Source organism: Eschrichtius robustus, chromosome 5 (assembly GCF_028021215.1).
Source record: "Eschrichtius robustus isolate mEscRob2 chromosome 5, mEscRob2.pri, whole genome shotgun sequence".
Lineage (NCBI taxonomy): Eukaryota > Metazoa > Chordata > Mammalia > Artiodactyla > Eschrichtiidae > Eschrichtius > Eschrichtius robustus.
The window spans coordinates 130,143,430-130,162,289 of record NC_090828.1 but is presented as its reverse complement, the minus strand read 5'-3'; the positions used below and the strand labels follow the sequence as shown (position 1 = coordinate 130,162,289).

Genomic DNA, 18,860 nt, shown 5'->3' with positions numbered 1-18,860 from the left:
GAGCCCATGCACACACTTACACTTGCACACACGGACACAGCGCAACCACGCAAGGGTTAGAGGGTCACGAAAAATGCGCACAACCGTTTCGTGCCCACTGGCACACACGTACACACGCACCCACCTGGGGCCTCTCACACACACAGTCACGTACAAACACGCAGGCGCACGGCCGCACGGCCGCCCCCCACTCCGGTTTCTGCAGGAGCAGGGGGACAGGGAAGGTGGCCGGAGAAGGCCTCGACACTGCAGTGACCCCTCCCCCCCACCGCCGACCTCCCCCGCAAGCGATCCAGTCTGAGTTCGGAGGTGGGGCCGGGGGCTGGGGGGAGGCACGCCGGTGCTCGCCCCTCTTTCCCTCTCCTCTCCCAGGCGCGTCAGACTTCCCTTCCCCACCCGCCCCACTTCCAGCCCAAACTTTTCCCTCCCACACCTCCCCACCAGTCCCCCGCAGCGCCGGTCTCGGTGGGAACCCGGAGTCCTCCCCGCACTCTCCCCGGGAAGGGGGTCGGGAGGCTGCACCCCGGAGAACCAAAGGGGGGCGCGGCCTGGCTCGTGCCCCGGGGCCAGCGGGGAGGGCGGAGGGAAGGCGCCGGCCGGGAGCCCGAGCGCCGAGAGCCGGGTGCGCGGACTTCTGCTTCCTCTTCCCGGGTCAGTGGGAGAAGAGCCCTGAGACCAGCCCTCACCCCTGTAGGAGTCGAGGGAAGAAGGATGACTGCTAACTCTGGGGCGAGCCAGAGAACACGGTTTTGGAACCACAGGGGCACTTCTATGCAAAGGACTTGGATATCGTGGGTGATTTTTTCTTTTCCTGAGTTCTTTTTTTGACCACACCTTTGGAGTTGGGTCTGGACCTCCTGGGGAGCACGGACTCAGCCGAGGGGGGCAGCAGAACCCGGAAGCCACGCTGGTGCCTCTCACTCGCTCTCACAGCGGTACCCACCGGCGTGCTGCACACTCCCGAGGCCAGTCGGTGTGGACCCCGACCCGCGCCGAGCCGGATCGAGGCGGGAGCCGCCACTCGGACAGGTGGGGACCTGGGTGGGCAGGGGGCCCCCTAGGCCTGCGGTCGCCAGGCTCTGGGAACCTTCTGGGGAGAAGGAGGGAGTGAGAGAAGGCGAAAAGCAAAATAAAGGAGAGAAGAAAATTCGAGCGTAGCAGCTGAATTTACTCTGGGTTTTTTTTAGGCGGGGGAGGGTGCGAACATTAGGGTTTCGATTCTGGGGTTTGGGTGGAATTCAATGTAAGGAGAAAAGCAGGATGTCTGATTAAAGTGAAAAATACAGAGAGGAGTGTATGTAGTCGCCTTGCTTTCGGGAGCCATGAGCTCTAAAATTCCCGGTTCCAGGGGGCCTGGCTGATGGCGTGGTACAGCTTTAGGGTGGTTTGGGGATACCGAGGAGAAGGTAAAGGCTCCTTTCCGTAATCCGAGCCAAGGGGCCCTGCATCTCGCTCCCCAGCGACCCTGAGCAGCCCTAAGCCGACGAATCAACCCGCCGGCAGCGACGGGTCTGGTGTCCGCGCCCTGGTGTCCGGGATGTCAGGAGCCGACCCCGTGCTCAATTTTCGGAAGTCACTGAGATGTTTCCCCCATTTCCCATAGTCAAGCGGAGAAAGGGCTTAATTTTCTCTGCTTGTCCGGCTTTAAAGGGGAAAAAGCACAGCAAAACAAAAACTGATTCTAGAACAAAAAAATCCGTGCTGTGAACTGCCCCTCCCTCGGATAAAAGGGAGAGAACCCTGAGGGGAGGCAGGATGGTAGGGGCATAAATCCAAATATTGAAATCCGCAAAGGTGACAACCTCCCACAGGAGGCTTTTGGGTGGCTTTCTAGGAACCTGGACATTTATAGCTGTACTTCTTGCACACAGAAAAAAAGAGAAATTCTCCCTGCCTCCCCCCCCCCACCCTAATCTTCTAGGTTATCTACAAATAAAGCAGCCGCCCCAATTTCTAGAGTCAACAGAACATTTTATTTCTAGGGTTTGCCTCCCACGCACTGCCCCACCCACCTCAGCTTTATCCCTTCCCCTGCCTCCCCCAGTTCCACTCCAAGCTTCCGGCAGAACCAATACCCAAGGAATCCCCCTGCACCCACCCACCTCCACATTATTATCGCCTCCAAATGAAGACCAAAACCCCAAGCGCTAATTGAATTAGTCTATTGAAAGGACTGTCAGGTACAATGACGTGGCCCGAGGCCCTACATTTCCCAAGGTCTATAGGCTTTGGGGACCTGCGATGTATAGTCTGACCTTCCGGCTCATAATAATACCGCAGCACTTGTAGCAGAAATCTCCTCGCATTCACTCCCAACAAAACCTCTGGTCACCCAGTCCCCGTAGGAAGGCTGCCCGCTATTGTGTTACGACAACTCATTCATGTCCCGCTCCACGAGGCCCCACCGCCATCTGATCTACACTCGAAATGCGATTACCACCATGTGCATGCAAACGCTCGCACTCTCGGCCCAACGCACACGCACGCACGCCTGGCCAGGCTGCGAGGTTTTCTTTCACAATTCTCCTCCTCACACCCATCCACAAAAGAGAGGTGGAAGCAGGCAGGACCGTGACATTTGTCTCTGCCTAAACGAAATCCAAACTTCTGTGGAAATGTGAGATGGAGGGAGACTTCTCTTTTCTGAACAGCATACACCCAAACCCTCAGGAAACACATTTCTCCATGCCCAACTGGTGGCGCAGACTCGGGGGTACACACTGATGTGTACATACACGAGCCTCCAGCCATGCACACAAACACACAGACACGCAAACAATGCTTTTATGGACTCATTTCTCTCTCTTTGGTTCTTACATACACAAGCAAATAGACACGAATCCAGGCTCCTACCCCTCACGGCCAAGGGCCACTCTCCACATCCATAAGTAGTTTTTGCAAGATTGGGAAACAAAGGAACAATATCCCAGCCTTCACTGTGAGAAGCACTCATCACGACCCCCTCATCATTTTGACCCCCACACTTCTCTAGCATCCCCCAGACACACAAATACTCTCCCCTCGGTTTGGCCAGGTGCCTTTCGCTCAGTGGAAGGCCCTGGTTAGCTGCAGTAGAGGAAGTCTGGGAGTGGGAGGGAGGCAGGAATTTTGGGGGGTCCCCCTGTCTTTCTTACCCCACCCTCCGCTATTGAAAGCCTCTTTGGGCTCCCTTCTTCCTTCAGTGAAGTAGGGAAAGAAATGCCCCCTTTGGCATTTAAAGTTCTTTTATTTCTCGTCATTCTCCACTTTTATGTGGGCTGGGTATGGAAGTGGAACTTGGGGACAGTCAATTTATTGCAGAGGTATAGCTAGGTCAGTGGCCTCCTGTGGGCCATCTTGCCCCAGCAGAGCTGCACAGCTCAGAACTTCAGGTAATGGAAACGGGCACCATGTGTCTCCAGACTTCCATATCTTTGGCCCAGGAGCGGAGGGCATTGGGAGAAAAGGGCTCCATTCCATTTGCGTAAATTCTCCCAACCTGCTTCCTGTCAGTCCACCTCCCTACCTGGACTCTATCAAGTTGGAAGAAATTCCTTAATCCTCAAAGGCACAAACCAGTACCCCAAAAAGGACTGCCACAAAAGTGTACTCACATGTGCACACACATTGCTCCACACACACCTAACCCCTTTACCCACATGCTTGTACACACAACTCACCCTGCCCGTATTTGCTCACCCACAGGCACAGTCCTGGGCTCACTCCGAGTCCTCTGGACCCTCACACACCCACCTGGGTCAACATTTGCTCGCTCTGACACCTTACTGTCAGGCTTGCCAGGACACCAAACCGCTAACACCGAGTTCCCAATAATATGTCCATTTTCAGGAGGTAGAGGAGGGCGTGGGCTCGGAGGGGGGGTCACGGAGAGCAGGAGGCTCTGGGTGCCGAGCATCCGGCGAAGGCCTGGCCTGGGGGAGGACCTGGATGGGGGGGGGGTTGGACCGGGATGGGGGGCGAGCCAGCGCGCCGAGCGCCGGCGCCTAATCCAGCCGGAGCTCGCGGGCTGCGGGGGCATTTATCATCCCATTACTGTAACAAATCCGGGCTCCACTACATGAAAGGTAAAATGAATTACCGACGTTAAGCCGTCAATAAAGTCATTTCTGTAAATGGTGTCTCCAAAGGGCCGCCGCATTATTCAGCTGGCTTTATCAGCTGGCTGGAAATTACGTGGAGGAGCCGGGCCGCGCGGCGCGCGGGGCCGCTCACTTTGATTAAGCGTCTTGCCAGCGCGATGTGACAGAGCTTTTGACCAGGGTTTTATTCACAAGCCTGTGATGAACGCCAAGCTGATCAGGCGGAATGAAGAGTAATTAAAACCTATAAATTATCTTCCGCAGCCCTTCTCGAGGCGTCTCCTGCAGGCGAGATAAGGCGTCGAGACCCTATTTACGGCGCTGAAAGGGACCGCAGCGCACAAAAGCTACGCGGCTAAATAGGATATTGATAGTGTCCTAATTAGAATTTAATTAAGTACCCACGCTCGCTTGCGGGATAAAGATTTCAATTTTGCGAACTTAAATATAAATAAAATCCCACCCCCATTTCGGGGAGAAAGGGTGGGGGGCACCGGGAGATTTCGGGGAGCCCTTGGGTGTAGAACTGAGGAGGGCCCCGGGAGACTCCCAGGTGCAGTTGGGGGGCGACTTGGGAGGTTTGTGTAGATCACGTCGGGCCTGCTTTAGCGCAGCGTTTCAGAAAGTGGTTCTCGCTGCCCCCCGAGCCGCAGAGAAGGTCCAACTGGGAACTCTGGGAGCCCGAGTTTCAGAAGACCCTCGGCTGACCCGAAGATGCAGCCAGCTATACGAACTCCCGCTCTCCACCAGCCCCTTTGAGAAACTTCGGCTAGTGCGGTGGTTCGGCTTATTGTGATTTTCGTTTTATTTTCTTCCTAACCCTCTGTGACTTTTCCGGGTACAGGGGATTATTTTGCATGTTTCCGCTAGACGACATCCGCGAACAGATCCTTTCTCCGCTGTCCCAGTTAAGGATGGTGGTCAGAGCCAGAGGCTCGCTGGAGCTCCGAGACAACATCCCCGCGGAGGCCTCAGTTGCTGGAGTTTTTTTAGCTACTCTCGAACCGAAGGCTTCAGCATACAGTCGCATCCTGGCCCTCCAAAAAGGCTCGGCAGACAAACCCCGCCGATGTCCAATGCCTCACTTTCCCCCACCCTGTCCCTCGCAGTGGGAAAACTTTTGGGGTGCCTCGACCAGGAAACAGTGAAAAAGAGCCCAGCGACTGGAGATGAATCTCCGTGAGCGTGGGAGCGGCGGGAGCCCCTGCAGTTCCCCCCCAAAGCTTGGGAAGAATATTCTGGGCTAGAGCGAGAGGCCTCCACGGAGTCGGGAGCAATCCTAGGAAAATCTGGGCGACCGGGGGAAACTCGCTGTCCAGCAGGCTAGGGCAAATACCTGGGGTGCAGTACTTTTGTTTGATTTCACTTTGCAGGGAAATCTAACACGGAGGTTGCCCTGAGCCAAAAGCCGGGGCCTCGCGGGTATCCGCACCCTGACTTGCTTGGCCTAGGGGCCGATGGGACAGCTTCGACTCCGGCGGCCAGGGAAGGACTGGTGCTCGGGCTCTCTCGTGCCCTCTGGGCCTGGCTTTACGGCGGCAGAACAGCTCTTGGGGGAGTTGTCGAAGGTTCCCGCCAGGGAAAGGCATGGGTACGGATATCCCGGGAAGGACACGCAGTGCAGCCGGCCAGCATACACTACAGACCTTCAAACAGACGGTGCTAGCTAGGCGCAGCTGGCCTCGGGGTTTGCTGTTTGTTAAAAATAAACTGCTCCTCTGAAAGTAACCGAATCTAGGTCTGTTTCACATCGCCGACCCTCCTCGTCTCACCCCTCCCCCTCCACTACACACACACACACACACACACACACACACACAACATACACCATACAGGCACACCCCGACAGAGACAACAACCTTTCACCCTTAATAACAGCAAGAAAAAGCCAGAGCAATAAAATAAAAGGCTGCTTCTTAGGCACGGGGGTTGCCAAAAGAGCCGATTCCCCTGTCTCCTGACCCTGCGCCTGGCGCGCACGCACCCGTAATCCTGCATTTCTCCAACAAGTTGTTTATGCAGTTGCTTCCCTATTTGCCTACACCCCGAAATTCAACCCTCCTCGGTCTCCTTTGCCCGTTCCTCGGTCTTGGCCCGAAAGAGGGGGAGGGGCTCGGGTGCTGGTTGGGGAGGGCGGGCCGGACACGCGGGGCCCGCGCCGCGGCGCCCCCTGTCCACCAGCGGCCGCCGCCCCCGGATTATTTATCCGCAAAGTCCCGAGCGCGCCTATTGGGCCGAGGCCCGGGTGTCAGCGCGAGTCCTGGCTCGCCATTGGCCCCGCACACGTGCGGCCCTGACTCACGTGCTTCCGGTTTGAAGGCAAAAAGTGTGCCTGGGTGATTTTTTTTTTAAGCGAGAGAGTTTGAGCAAAGATCCGAGCTGTCAGAGATTTGAAAAAAAAAAAAAAAAAAAGGCAGCCCCGGCGCTGGCGGAGACGCGCTCTCCCTGCAAAAAAGCAAAGGCGATTAAAGGCGCTGCCAGCCTCGCGCTCTGGGCACAGCTGAGCGTGACACTCGGGGAAGTCAAACCCCTCAGTACTGCCTAGGAAGATGGCTAGACTTTAAAGACTATTTTTTATCTTTAAGAAAAAAAATCTTGGAGATTTCTTCTTTTTTACTGCTTTCTTTTTCCTTTCCTTTTTTTTTTTTTTTCCTCTCTTTTTGGCCGTGGCTTACTCCCCATTTAAAACAAATCATTGAATCTGGTTGCAGAAAGAAAAAAGAAATAGCCAAGTGTCTCCATATCTGGATGTCTACAAATTAGAGGGAGAGACAGCGAGATCTGCTCGATAAGAGCGAGCGATCCAGGCCAGGCGCCTGGGCTTTTCTTTCTGCACCCGCCCCGTGCCTTCGCTGGGGCTTCGCCGGCCTCCTTCTTCCGCGCACCCCCACGGGCCGCTGGCAAAGTGGGGTGGGGAGCGAGGCGGGGGGGGCGGGGGCCGGCGCGGCGGCCGAGGCGGCGGGGCGGCCGAGCATGGAAGAACAGCAGCCGGAACCTAAAAGTCAGCGCGACTCGGGCCTCGGCGCGGCGGCGGCAGTGGCGGCGGCGGCGGCCCCCGGCAGCCTCAGCCTGAGCCTCAGCCCCGGCGCCAGCGGCAGCAGCGGCAGCGATGGAGACAGCGTGCCTGTGTCTCCGCAGCCCGCGCCCCCCTCGCCGCCCGCGGCGCCCTGCCTGCCGCCCCTGGCCCACCACTCGCATCTCCCCCCGCACCCCCCGCCCCCGCCGCCGCCGCCGCCGCCGCAGCAGCATCTCGCGGCGCCTGCTCACCAGCCGCAGCCCGCGGCCCAGCTGCACCGCACCACCAACTTTTTCATCGACAACATCCTGAGGCCGGACTTCGGCTGCAAAAAGGAGCAGCCGCCGCCGCAGCTCCTGGTGGCGGCGGCGGCGGCGGCCGGAGGAGGCGCAGGAGGAGGTCGGGTCGAGCGTGACAGAGGCCAGACCGGCGCAGGTAGAGACCCTGTCCACCCGCTGGGCACGAGGGCGCCAGGCGCCGCCTCACTCCTGTGCGCCCCGGACGCGAACTGTGGCCCACCCGACGGTTCCCCGCCGGCCACCGCCGGCGGAGCGAGTGCGTCCAAAGCTGGGAACCCGGCAGCGGCGGCGGCGGCGGCGGCGGCGGCGGCGGCCGTGGCAGCGGCGGCGGCGGCAGCAGCGGCGGCCAAACCTTCGGACGGCGGCGGTGGCAGTGGAGGCGGCGTGGGGAGCCCGGGAGCGCAGGGTGCTAAGTACCCGGAGCACAGCAACCCGGCCATCCTGCTAATGGGCTCAGCCAACGGCGGGCCTGTAGTCAAAACTGACTCGCAGCAGCCCCTCGTGTGGCCCGCCTGGGTCTATTGCACGCGCTACTCGGATCGTCCGTCCTCCGGTGAGTACCCAGCCCCAGGCTGCGCCGTGCCTTTCGGCTCCGCGGACGCCGCCCCTAGAACTCTTAGCCTCCGGGTTGGGGAGAGCATGCCGGATCTCGGGCGTCCTCTTCTCTCACGCCTGCTTTCTCCTCCTTGACCTCGGTCTCAGTCACAGTCGAGCCCCCTGGATTCTGCGGCCACCTCCCGGGAGGCTACAGCTCATGGCACGGGAAGCTCGAACCTTCGGTTTTGAACTCCGAGCACTTCCGGCCTTCTTTGTGTTTTACCTGTATTATTCTTAGGAAAGACACAAGCAGTCGTTGCTTCTTCGTCCAGGGAAAGGGGTTTTTAGAATCAGCGAGAAGGTGGGCCTAGAAATCTGGGTCTGAAATCCCGCCAGCCTGGTTCTGCGGAGGCCGAAATCGAGCAAAGCTTTGATTAGAGCAATAATTTTCACTTTGTGTTCTTACAGACACAAACAGCATATCGATATTTTCTGCGGAGAGCTCACTTGCATACAGATAGATTTAAGGAGACACAGGAAGAGAGAGAAACGCGTCAGATCGTCCCTCTTCCCCAGGCCGGGTAGCCAAGAGAGTCTGACCCGGGTGGGTGGAATTCAGGGAAGGGCGGTTGCCGAAACGGTGGGTGCCGAGAGCCCCTGGCCCCTGGTTTTCTAGAGCTGACAGACAGTGGGAGAGAAGACAGGCCAGGCTCAGGTCAGAAAGCCGGGCCGAGGGCATGAGAGCCCCCCTCCGCCCCAGCTTCTCCGGAGCACGCCTCGCACATCCTCCCGGCCCTGCCCCTTCCTTCTTTCACTCCTTCCTTTCGCACGTCTGCCAGATAGCAGATTTCTGTCAGCCATAGGCCCGTTTTTCTCGATTTTCCATCGGCCCTTTACCCACATACTCCTTGCGCTTCGAGAACCCCAAGCTGAGACCTACTGTGGGACAGCCACTAGGCCCCCGGAGAGGAGACTGCGGCCTGCCCGCCTCCCCGGACTGCAGCTCCCGGGAGACCGGTGGGCGCCACGAGGAGGGCGGCAGGGGTTCTTGGCCTCCGATTGGGGTTCCGGCCACCTGGGTCTGGCAGGAGGCCGGGAACGGCGTAGCGGTGCGCCGCTCTACTCTGGCTGGTCTCCGCCTCCCCACCGCTGCCGGCTGGGCGCGGATCGATGCGCGCTATCAGCCCCCGCCATCTCGAGCCCCGTTATTGACACGTCGGGCTCCTGAACCTCCGAAAAGCTGCTTTGATTGACTCGCCTGATGGATAGAGTGATTGAGCTGTCAGGCCGTGAGGCTCGGGCTGGCCAGGAGGCTACGATTTTATTACAAGTGTTCCTGCCTTTGCGCGCGCGCGCGCACACACACGCACACACACACGCACACACACAACAACAACACACTAACCACGTCCGGGACGCACAACGCGCAGCGGGGTCTTTCTGAGGATGTACACATTTCCTGGGTCATCTCTGCTCGCTAGGCTAATGACCACACTAAACCAAGGCCTTCCTGCCGTCCCACCCCGCCTCCCAGTGCTTTCTGCACCGGGCTCAGGAGTGGGCTTTGTCTTTGTTCTTGGCTGCTCTTCTTCTTACGAGCCTGGGGAGGCAGGGTGCTGGCTCCTTCTCCTGCATGGGCAGTTCAGGGAGACGAACCCCAGCCCAGACTTGCGGGTCGGCCAGGCCTGGACTCTTTTGTCACAGGACAGCTGGTGACCCCAGCGCTGGTCTGCCCCAGAAGCCAGGTGCCCAGTTTGCCCCTCTGTTGCTAGGTTTGGAGATGCTGGGGAAGACCCTTCTTCCAGACTGTTTTATAGGTTAACAGCCCTGACAGGGACTTCACTTGACTCAGGAAGCTCCCATAACCAAGACAGGGCCCAGCAAGGAAACGCCAGGAGACTTGGGTGTGCAGGCTGATGGGCAGAGGTGCAGGCTGTAGGGTCAGCCTTCTTCTCTCTTTTGCCTTTTCTCTTCAGGGCTGGGCTCCGTAGCAGCCCTCTTCGCAGACTAGGTTCTGAGGGACACTTCACTTTCCTAGGAAGGTTTCCTGTGGCCTCTTCCTATACCCATCTTAGAGGCAAAGCACAGATTTTTGTCGGGATTGTCCCACTCACTGTGTCCCTCTGCCCCTGTTTTGCTCGTGGATAAATAACCTTGCAAATAGGTGGGCAGGGAAAGCAGCTCTGGCTTGCTTTTGTTATTCAGTCTTCAATCCTGAAATTGCAGCTTCTGTGTCCAAAAGAGAGATGAGGGAGACGTGCCTGTGCTGCTGGATGCAGGAATGGGGAGGGCTCTCTCTTTCTTACTGGCACCATCCAAGGGACAAAACAGAGAACTCAGGGGCCAGGGCACGTGGGTAAGGCATACAACCGGGTGAAGGCCTTTTCTCCCTTTTCAGGGAAACGGGTGGCCAGCGTCTTGCTGGGACTCTATAAAAGGCTTCGTTTTAGGCCATAGGGACAGAAGAACAGGTCGAGAGAGCAGATGCTGAATACTTTGGAGCTAGACAGGTCTCTGACAGCGCCCTCCTTATTCCCTTGTTTTCTGGAGTCAATAGCTACAAGCAGATGGGGTCTTGTTGTAGGTGTGTGGGTGTAGGTGCGCTTCTTGAGGAGGGGGAGAGGATTGGCTTTCAGGCTGCCGATTTCCCCAAGGCAATCCTGTCCTAGTGTCTTTACTACTCCAGTGTTGAGCCTCTCTTTATTCCGGGACTGTGAAGACAGCAGGCCCCTGATCTCCAACTCTGGGTTGGGCCGGATGGAGCTCCAAATATCTCTCCATCTTGGACTCTCTGATTGAAGCCTATCACACGGCTCTCCTGTGCTGAACTGGGGTGTGGGTGCGCACACAACTTCGGCCAACTTGCCTCCGTGACCCTTCTGGCATCCCAGAGGGGAACCCAGCGACCCCAGTAGCCAGCCGATTGATCTAGGGGCTAGCGGGCGAGGGGGATAGGTGGGGGGTGGCGGCAACGGGGTCTCGGCTAGCGCCCGGGAAGCGCGGGGCGCGATCCCCGCTCGGCTCCGCAATTCTCACGGCTTCCTCTGCCCTCTTCCCCCTCCCCTCTGCCCTCCGTCCCCACCTCCCACCCGTTCCTCTCCGCCGCTGCAGGTCCGCGCACCAGAAAGCTAAAGAAGAAGAAGAACGAGAAGGAGGACAAGCGGCCGCGGACGGCGTTCACGGCCGAGCAGCTGCAGAGACTCAAGGCGGAGTTCCAGGCGAACCGCTACATCACCGAGCAGCGGCGGCAGACCCTGGCCCAGGAGCTCAGCCTCAACGAGTCCCAGATCAAGATCTGGTTCCAGAACAAGCGCGCCAAGATCAAGAAAGCCACGGGCATCAAGAACGGCCTGGCGCTGCACCTCATGGCGCAGGGACTATACAACCACTCAACCACTACGGTCCAGGACAAAGACGAGAGCGAGTAGCCGCCGCCGGCAGGGGCCGCGCGGTCCGGCCGCCGCGCCCGCGCCCCCTCCTGGTACCGCCACCGCCGCCTTGCCGGCCCCACGCTCCGGGAGAAATAATCAGCGCAAAGGAGGAGGAAGGGAACAACAGGGAAAAGAGAGAGAAAGGGGTCCCCAGGACGGAGAGTCGCGTTGGAACGAGACATTTTTCCAAAGAGAGAAAGACTCGGGACAGGTGCTATCGAAAAATCAGATCAGTTCTCTCTTCACAGTATAAGGGACGAAACTGCGAACTCCTTAAAGCTCTATCTAGCCAAACCGCTTACGACCTTGTATATATTTAATTTCAGGTAAGGAAAAGAATTATGTGTGGCGATCTCTTATTTGCTGGACTTTTTATTAATCTCCTTTATTATTATTGTTATAATTATTATAATTATTATAATTATTTTATCCCCCGCCTCGCCGCCCCCAGCCCAGTTTCGTTTTCTTTTGAATGTCACTGCTTCTCCGGTGCCTCCCGCCCCGCATCGCTGGCCCTCGTTTCTCTGGGACTTTTCTTTGTGTGCGTGAGAGTGTGCTTCCTCGCGTGTCTGCCCTTCTCCCGGCCCCTTCTGTCGGTCTGTCCTGCCCCCCACCCCTTTCGTTTTCCGGAGACTTGTTGAGAAATACGACCCCACAGACTGCGAGACTGAACCGCCGCTACAAGCCAAAGATTTTATTATGTTCAGAAACCTGTAGTCTGAAATAAAGTGTACGCTGTGCTCACGAGCGGCTGGCGGCCCTCCTCTTTGCGGGCTGGGGAAGGGCGAGGGCGCAGGCACACGGCGGCCCCGCGCACAGCGCGCGCTCACCGGGCCGGGAGTCCCCGCGGCTCGGCCGGGCCTTAAGATCCATCAACCACACAACGAATACGGGGCGCCAGGGGGGGCGCGGTGATAGGGGCGGCCCAGACCCGGGGATGGCCCGGGTTTGGAGGGTCTGCGGGGACATTCTTGGTCTCCGATTGCCTTCAAAGGAGCCCAAAGGCCGGAAACCCCCAGTCCTGACTTCGGAAACACTGCCGGGCTCTTGGGCTGCTTCCCGCGCAGAGCCAGGACCAGCCCGGCTGCAGCCTGCTCTGGTTCAACCTGCTCCTCGCTCCAGCTTGCTGCTTTTCTTTCTCTTTTTTTTTTTTCTGATGCGAGTTTTGCTGGAGGTTTTCTCCTCTAGAAGCAGAAGGCCTTCCCAGGGCGGGGCAGCGGTGAGGGGCTGACTCCCCTCCCGAGCGAGGGGCGCCTCGGGCTGCCGGGACTTCACGCTCTTCGTTCGGAGAAGTGATTTCGTTGACGAAACGGCTGGTCGAGAGCGGCACACGAGCCTCGCGGGGCTCGGAGCTCCTGGCTCCGTAAAACCGGGAGAGGAGGCCCGGATGCTGGGAAGCTCTGCAGAGCGGCAGCCCCTCGGTCCGCTGCTGCCGGGATCGCTCCGGGCCGCGACCTCCGACGTGGGCACAGGTGTGACTCCACCCTAACCCAGAGCCTAAGCAGGGTCCCTTTCACAATCCCAACAAAGCCTGGCTCGCTTTCTGACCGAGAGGGGCGCAGACACACGACCCCCGGGCCCCCAGGACCCCCGGACTTAATAGATGGAAATGTCTGGACACTTGCCCCAGACCCTGGTGCCCAGACTTCTTGGGTAGCCCCTGGACCCCGCCATTCAGGGACTAGGAGGAGGAAGGGGAGGTCCCTTCTTATTTCCCTTTGGTCCAGGATTTTTTTTAATGGTAACTTATGTTCTCTCCGCTTTCCCCTGTCTTCTGTAGTATGTATGTATGTACCTGTACTCGTGTGGCCGGATACGTAGGTGTCCCGAAAACCTCATGTGTATATGTGATCACGTGGAGATAGATATTGGTGCATCTGAGTACCCCACCGGGTTTTGTGTATTCCTGCGTGTGTGAGCATTATGCGATTGGGTGTTCATGTCTCTGTAATTAGATGCACACTTGGATGTTTGTGAGTTCACAGTGTGTGTGCATGTGCTTATTTATGTTTGCAGGTGTGTTTGTGCACACATGGGAACTCTGCCTCTGTGCTCTTCCCTTGGGTTTCTTTCCTGTTTGTTGGATTGATTTTGTGAGAAGTGGGTATGACCAGTGTCTGCCTTTTTTCTTGAAAAATTCCCCCTGATTTGGGCCTATGTCTGGGGGAAGTGACAGTGCTAGGTGCCAGGTCTAGGAAGCCAAAGGACCGTTGAAGTCCCTGATCAAGGCCTTGGGGGGTTGGGGTTCAGGGACCTGGAGTTGGAGAGCATATTTGACATTGCCATGGGTTCCCAACTTTACTGCAGTAGATCTCTGTCTTCTATTCCTTTCACACCTTTCTGGGGTGTGTGGAGTAACCTCTGCACATAATAGGTGCTCACCCAGTCCTTGAGTGAAGAGTTGGAAGCAGTGAGGTGGGCCCTTCCCTGGGGATGGTCCAGGTGAGTTGTTTTCTAGTGGCTGGAAGTACATCCTTTGCTTTTTTCGGGGAGGAGGATGCGGGGGAGGAGCCTGGAATCTCCAAGCTCTCCAGGGCTCTGGGTTAGGGGGTCTGAGACCTGAGGCCCAGGGTACCCCTTCCCGAATCCGGACAGCTCAGAATATCAAGAAGTTTCCCGGCCACATCCAGATACGATGTTGGGGGTGCCCAGTTCTACAGAGAAGCTTACTGCTCTGAATGCCTGGAAACTGGGCTGCCCTTCTCCCTTCCTCAATGTGGCCCCTTAGGGTACCCACACCCCTCAAGATCACTAGATCCAGAGCCTGGGGCAGGGGGCAGGGGCCAGCTTGAGCAGCAACTCCAAGAAGCATCCTGTTCCTTGAGGCTCCTCTTTATCTCTAGCAAGAGATCAAAGCCAAGAGTTCTCCCTCTTCACCCTGGGGAAGAGGAAAGAGGTGGTTACCTCTCCCCACAGTTATATTAGTAAAGTGTATAGATGTGTCATTATTATGTAATTTGATTTCTGGCCCATTATCTCCTTTTATCTTCCAATCTCTATGGGTAAGCAACATTTTCTTCATTTTTCAGATGAGAAAACTGAAGCTCTGAGAACTTAAACATTTGGTCCATGCCTCCTCTGTGCCCCTGTGTCTTCCTCTTTGTCACATCTACTCATTACAACTGCCTTTTTCTCAGCAATCTGACCAAGGCCCTGAAGTCATCGTCCAGAATGACTTTCCTATCTTCTCTCACTCTCCCCCATCCCCACTGGAAAATCCTCCTGATTGGGGCAGAGACGAGGGAAGGAGGACTCTGGTCATCTCTCTTTCGTGCACCCCTACTAAAAAAAAGAAAGTAATAATAAACATAAACAGGCATCGATTTCTCTGATTTATGGGGCTGGTTTAGCCAGCTGCCTGTGTATTAAAGTCTGGGGCTGCATCAAAATAAATACTGGAGTGTGCTATCCCAACTTCCTTATTTTCTACCTTTTTTTTTTTTTTTTTTTTTTAAGATTGGATTGAACCATAAACTTAAATCTTCCTCAGCCCAGGAGGAAATACACACTAGCCAAGTCTAAACAGTATTGATCCCTGGCTGTTTCTGAGGGCAAAGGTCTCTGTTTTCTTCCTGGAAACTCCCTTTCCTTTGGTAGGGTCAGGAGGAGGAGGAGTGGATGGGGGTGGACGAAAGAAGGGGTATTTGGGTGTTTGGGGCTGCGTCGTAGGTCTGTGTTAGCTTGTGTGTTTGTGTGTCGTATTGTGCATGGCCATTCACATAGGGGTGGTATTGAGTACATTTATTTAGGCTTGGGATGTGGAAGTGTGTGTTTTGAGTGTATGGGTGCCGATAGCGATTGTTTGGTGTTTGTGGGTGTGTGTATATATGCCCAGTTCTCTGGCCCTCTAGGCCAGGCAGCCCAGGGTACAGAGAAAGAGTCGCCTGCTAGCTTACCCCCTACCTGGCCCTCACAGCCCTGTAACCTGTGACAGGGCTTCCAGAGATGACATCACCAGGGAGCCCACTGTGCCCCAATGCCCTCAGTAAAAGGGTCTAACTGCAGGGGTAGGGGTGAACCTGGCTGACTCCAAGAGGCCAAGGCCAGGGTCAGGGAGGCCCTCCCCAGACTCCTTGCTCCGTGAAGGTGTCGGCCGTGGCTTCTCTGGGGGGGAGCCATCAGCTCCTCCAAAGGTGTCCTTGCTTTTCCTCTTCTTGAAAGCCATTCCTCTGGCAATATAAGCACCCCCTGAAGCAGCCCTCTCCTAGCTTTGCCTCACAGCCTGGGGCCCGTTTTATCTGGATGTCACCATGGGTTACATTGGAAATCCTGTTCACTCCATCTGGGGGGAGGTGGCAAAGCACTGCTCCATCCCTCATCACCCACGCCTGGGACTTCCGCTGTCTCTCGCTTTGAACCCAGGTGAGAGGGTTGTGGAAACCTGTGGAAAGGGGCAGGGTTGGGGACTCTACCAGCCCCCCACTCCTCCCCAAATGACTTAGGCCAGTCATCTAATGGAGTCCCATTGTTGGAGGGGTCCTGCAGGGATTCTTGAGTAACAGGTCTCATTTAACTAGGGTGTGGGGCGGGGGGATGGGAGGGAGTGGGAGGGTGGGATCTGGGAGGGAAAGTGCCTTTCAGGGTGTGAGAGCCTACAGGAAATGAGAGGCAAAATCCACACATCTCCTCTGAGTCCACTAAGAGCCTCAGTGTGTCACTGAGCGGGTAGTACCAATGCACACGCAGCCACACAGAATACGTGCATACACTTCCGCCCATCCAGGTGCACAGAAATGCACTCACTCGTGCACATATGTAAAATACGTACACATCTACAAACGAGTAGCCATGGGCTGATATCTGGAGCTGATGTATACAGAGGTGGGTTCCTAGCAAGCACATGGCCATTGCCCGGGTAGAAGCTTCTGGCACACATTTATACATGGTCTAGGAGTACACCTGCTTGTGTCCAATATACACCTGCATGCCCCAGCTGGTGGGCTTTGCTCCTAGCCAGTGCAGGGACATTGTTCCCAGGGCTGGGGACATACCTGCCTGCCCCCTCCTTTTCGTGGAGGCCACCAGGGAGAACTGGGGCTGAAGTGGGTGGATTGATTGTATGCGGGTGGAAAGACTGGGGTCAAGGCAGCCCTTGCCTCTCCCCAGAGATAGCTGTGGCTGGCTGACTCTGGGCTCAGACACACATACGCTGCTACACCTGTCTCCATCCCTCCCTCCCGCCCCGCCTACCCTGCACCTTCCCCGGTGTACCTCCTGGGGGTGGGGCAGGCCCAGGGAAGGAGGGGGCAGACTTCCAAAACTGATTTCTCAGAGATCTGGGTAAGTCCTGGGCCATTACAATTTGCTCCTTGAGCTTGCTTCTGAACGCAGCCTCTCCCAGAGATACCCACTCTGGAGGTGGAGTGGGTCCCTCCAGTCTGGAATTCTCCCCATCCATAGATACGGCGTGGGTTGCTGTGAGGACATTTGGGAAGATTTCAGGTTGCAATAATAGAAGACTGTGGATCTGCAGAAAAGCAGAGATTCACTGTGGGTGCTCAGACGCACACATCTTATTCTGAAGAGAGGATTCAGATCCACCGCTCCAGACTCAGGTTTTGGCTACAGGGGAACGGGGTGAGGGGAGGAGCGCTGTGCAGGGGGGAGCAGTCAGCACAAGCCTCCCCCCTCCTCAACTCTGCCAGGGGATGGGGTACAAACGCCAGCAAGCTTTTAGGGATTAGCAGCCATCAGAAGATTCCTCCCAGGCCCCACTGCCACGCAGGCACAGGGGTGGTGGGAAGCCTCAGCCTCCCCGTGGTGGCCGGAAGACCTGGACTGCTGGCACCCCAGGAACAGCAGTTACAGCGCAGAGGGGAGGGAGACCCCTGTGGGTAAGATGGAAGGAATCCAAAGAAGAGAGGGACCCACTGGTATTTAAAATTCGGCAATGACCACTGCGAGAGTGGTCTAGGGCCCTGACAGAGGCCAAGCAGTTCTGGCAGAAAGGCCCACAGTTGTGCCATCTGATGAAGCCAACGCAGTGGGGAACTTGACCGATAAAAGCTCTGCTGCTGCTCTGCGTCTGCATGGGGCTGGAGTGAGGCAGCCGTTAAGAGTCCCAATATCATCCGAGCTGAATATAATGTAGATACTGAAGAAAACTAAAGCAAGTGCCAGCAGCCACCTCAGCAGGTCCCTCCCTGCCCAACGCCCCCCTCTCCCCGCCACTTCCACGTGCAGGATTTGTCCATTTGGTAGGGTAGAGGCAATTCAGAAGATGACACTCGCAGAAATTTAAAAATAACATAATCGCTGCTTACTGAGAGACAACGTCGCACATTGCTAGTAGCCATTTGACACAATTTACTTTATTCCACCTCACACACTTCTTTGAGGCGGATATTATCATCCCCATTTTACAGATTAGAAAAATGAGGTCCAGGGTCACGCCAAACCACATTAAAGCTTACCCTGTAATTATATGTCATAAAATTCCAGGACGATTCCCACTGCGCACTATCAAGTTTCCGCAGTAAGGAAACTTCGGCACAAGGTAGGGAGAGGCATGGATTTGGGTTAAGGACTATTCTCTCTCTTCTGGAATCTTAAGTAGGAGTAGTCCTCAGCCCTCACTCTCCCCTCCTCCCTCAAGCTAGTAACTCACGTCCGAATTCCTGCTCTCAAACCCCACTCCAGCGGGCTGGGTCTCAAGTCAGGCTCCTAGGAGGTTCCGATCTTCTCCCCATTATGATGACCCCCTCCACCCACCATCAGCAGTGCCCACCCTCACGCCCTCCTCTCCCCCCTGAGCCCAGGCTGGGTCAGCTGACGCAGCCCTCCCCGGGCGTCTCGTCCTTTGGTCTTAACTCCAGCCGGGAGGCAGCTGCCTGGGCCCAGCGCGGTCCGCGGAGGGCGCGTCGCAGATGCACTTCCGGTCAGCGCGGCGACGGCGATAGGCCCGGACTGCGCTGGCCAGTCGAGTCGGGCTGGAGATCGGGGCGCATCTGGGGCTCGCCCTCCCTCTAGAAACCGCGAAACCCCGATTCTGCTGGTCCGGCGCGGGGCACCGGCTCGTTGGCGACGCCGAGGGGAAGGCCGCCCCGGCAGCTTAGTCGCGCCGGGCTCCTGGCAATGGACAGGGACCCGCGCGCCGGCCGCAGGCTCCGACACTCCCCGCCCGGCTTCTCTCAAGCGACTGTCTTTGCACAGTTTCGATTTGTGTCTAGGTCGGGTTCGCTTTGCTTTCGGTCATTTCCTATGGGCTTCCCGGCCTCTGGGTTCCTCCTGGCCCCCTGCTCCAAGCTTTCCGTTTTCGCTCCGGAGGCTGCCCTCCTGCGGCCAACCCCACCGGCCGCGCGGACCCGGCCTTCGCCGAGAGTGTGCCGGGGGCGTCCCTTTGGCTCTCTGCCCTCCGTCTCCTCTGGTCGCCAGCCCGGCTCCCAAGTTTGCTCCCCAGACTGCCTCGCTCCGCTGTTCTGAGCGAGGCCGGGGCGTTTCGACCTCCCGCTCCCCTCCCGGGGCCGGCGCGTGGAGACCAGCGCTGACCTTGGAGGCG

At 57.1% G+C, this 18,860-nt stretch overlaps 1 protein-coding gene across 1 annotated transcript; it reads left to right on the top strand.

The window, feature by feature from the left end:
- The first annotated feature begins 6,444 nt into the window (after positions 1-6,444).
- Positions 6,445-12,109, top strand: EN1 (engrailed homeobox 1). Its single transcript, XM_068545265.1, has 2 exons — positions 6,445-7,947; positions 11,043-12,109. The coding sequence occupies exons 1-2, from the start codon at positions 7,053-7,055 to the stop codon at positions 11,357-11,359; spliced, it is 1,212 nt and encodes a 403-aa protein (XP_068401366.1). The 5' UTR covers positions 6,445-7,052; the 3' UTR covers positions 11,360-12,109.
- The last annotated feature ends 6,751 nt before the right edge of the window (positions 12,110-18,860 follow it).

Excerpts from the sequence above, each read along its gene's own strand:
- EN1 (XM_068545265.1), top strand. The coding sequence starts at position 7,053 with ATGGAAGAACAGCAGCCGGAACCTAAAAGTCAGCGCGACTCGGGCCTC. Across the intron at positions 7,948-11,042 it reads CTCGGATCGTCCGTCCTCCG|GTCCGCGCACCAGAAAGCTA; the intron begins GTGAGTACCCAG and ends CCGCCGCTGCAG.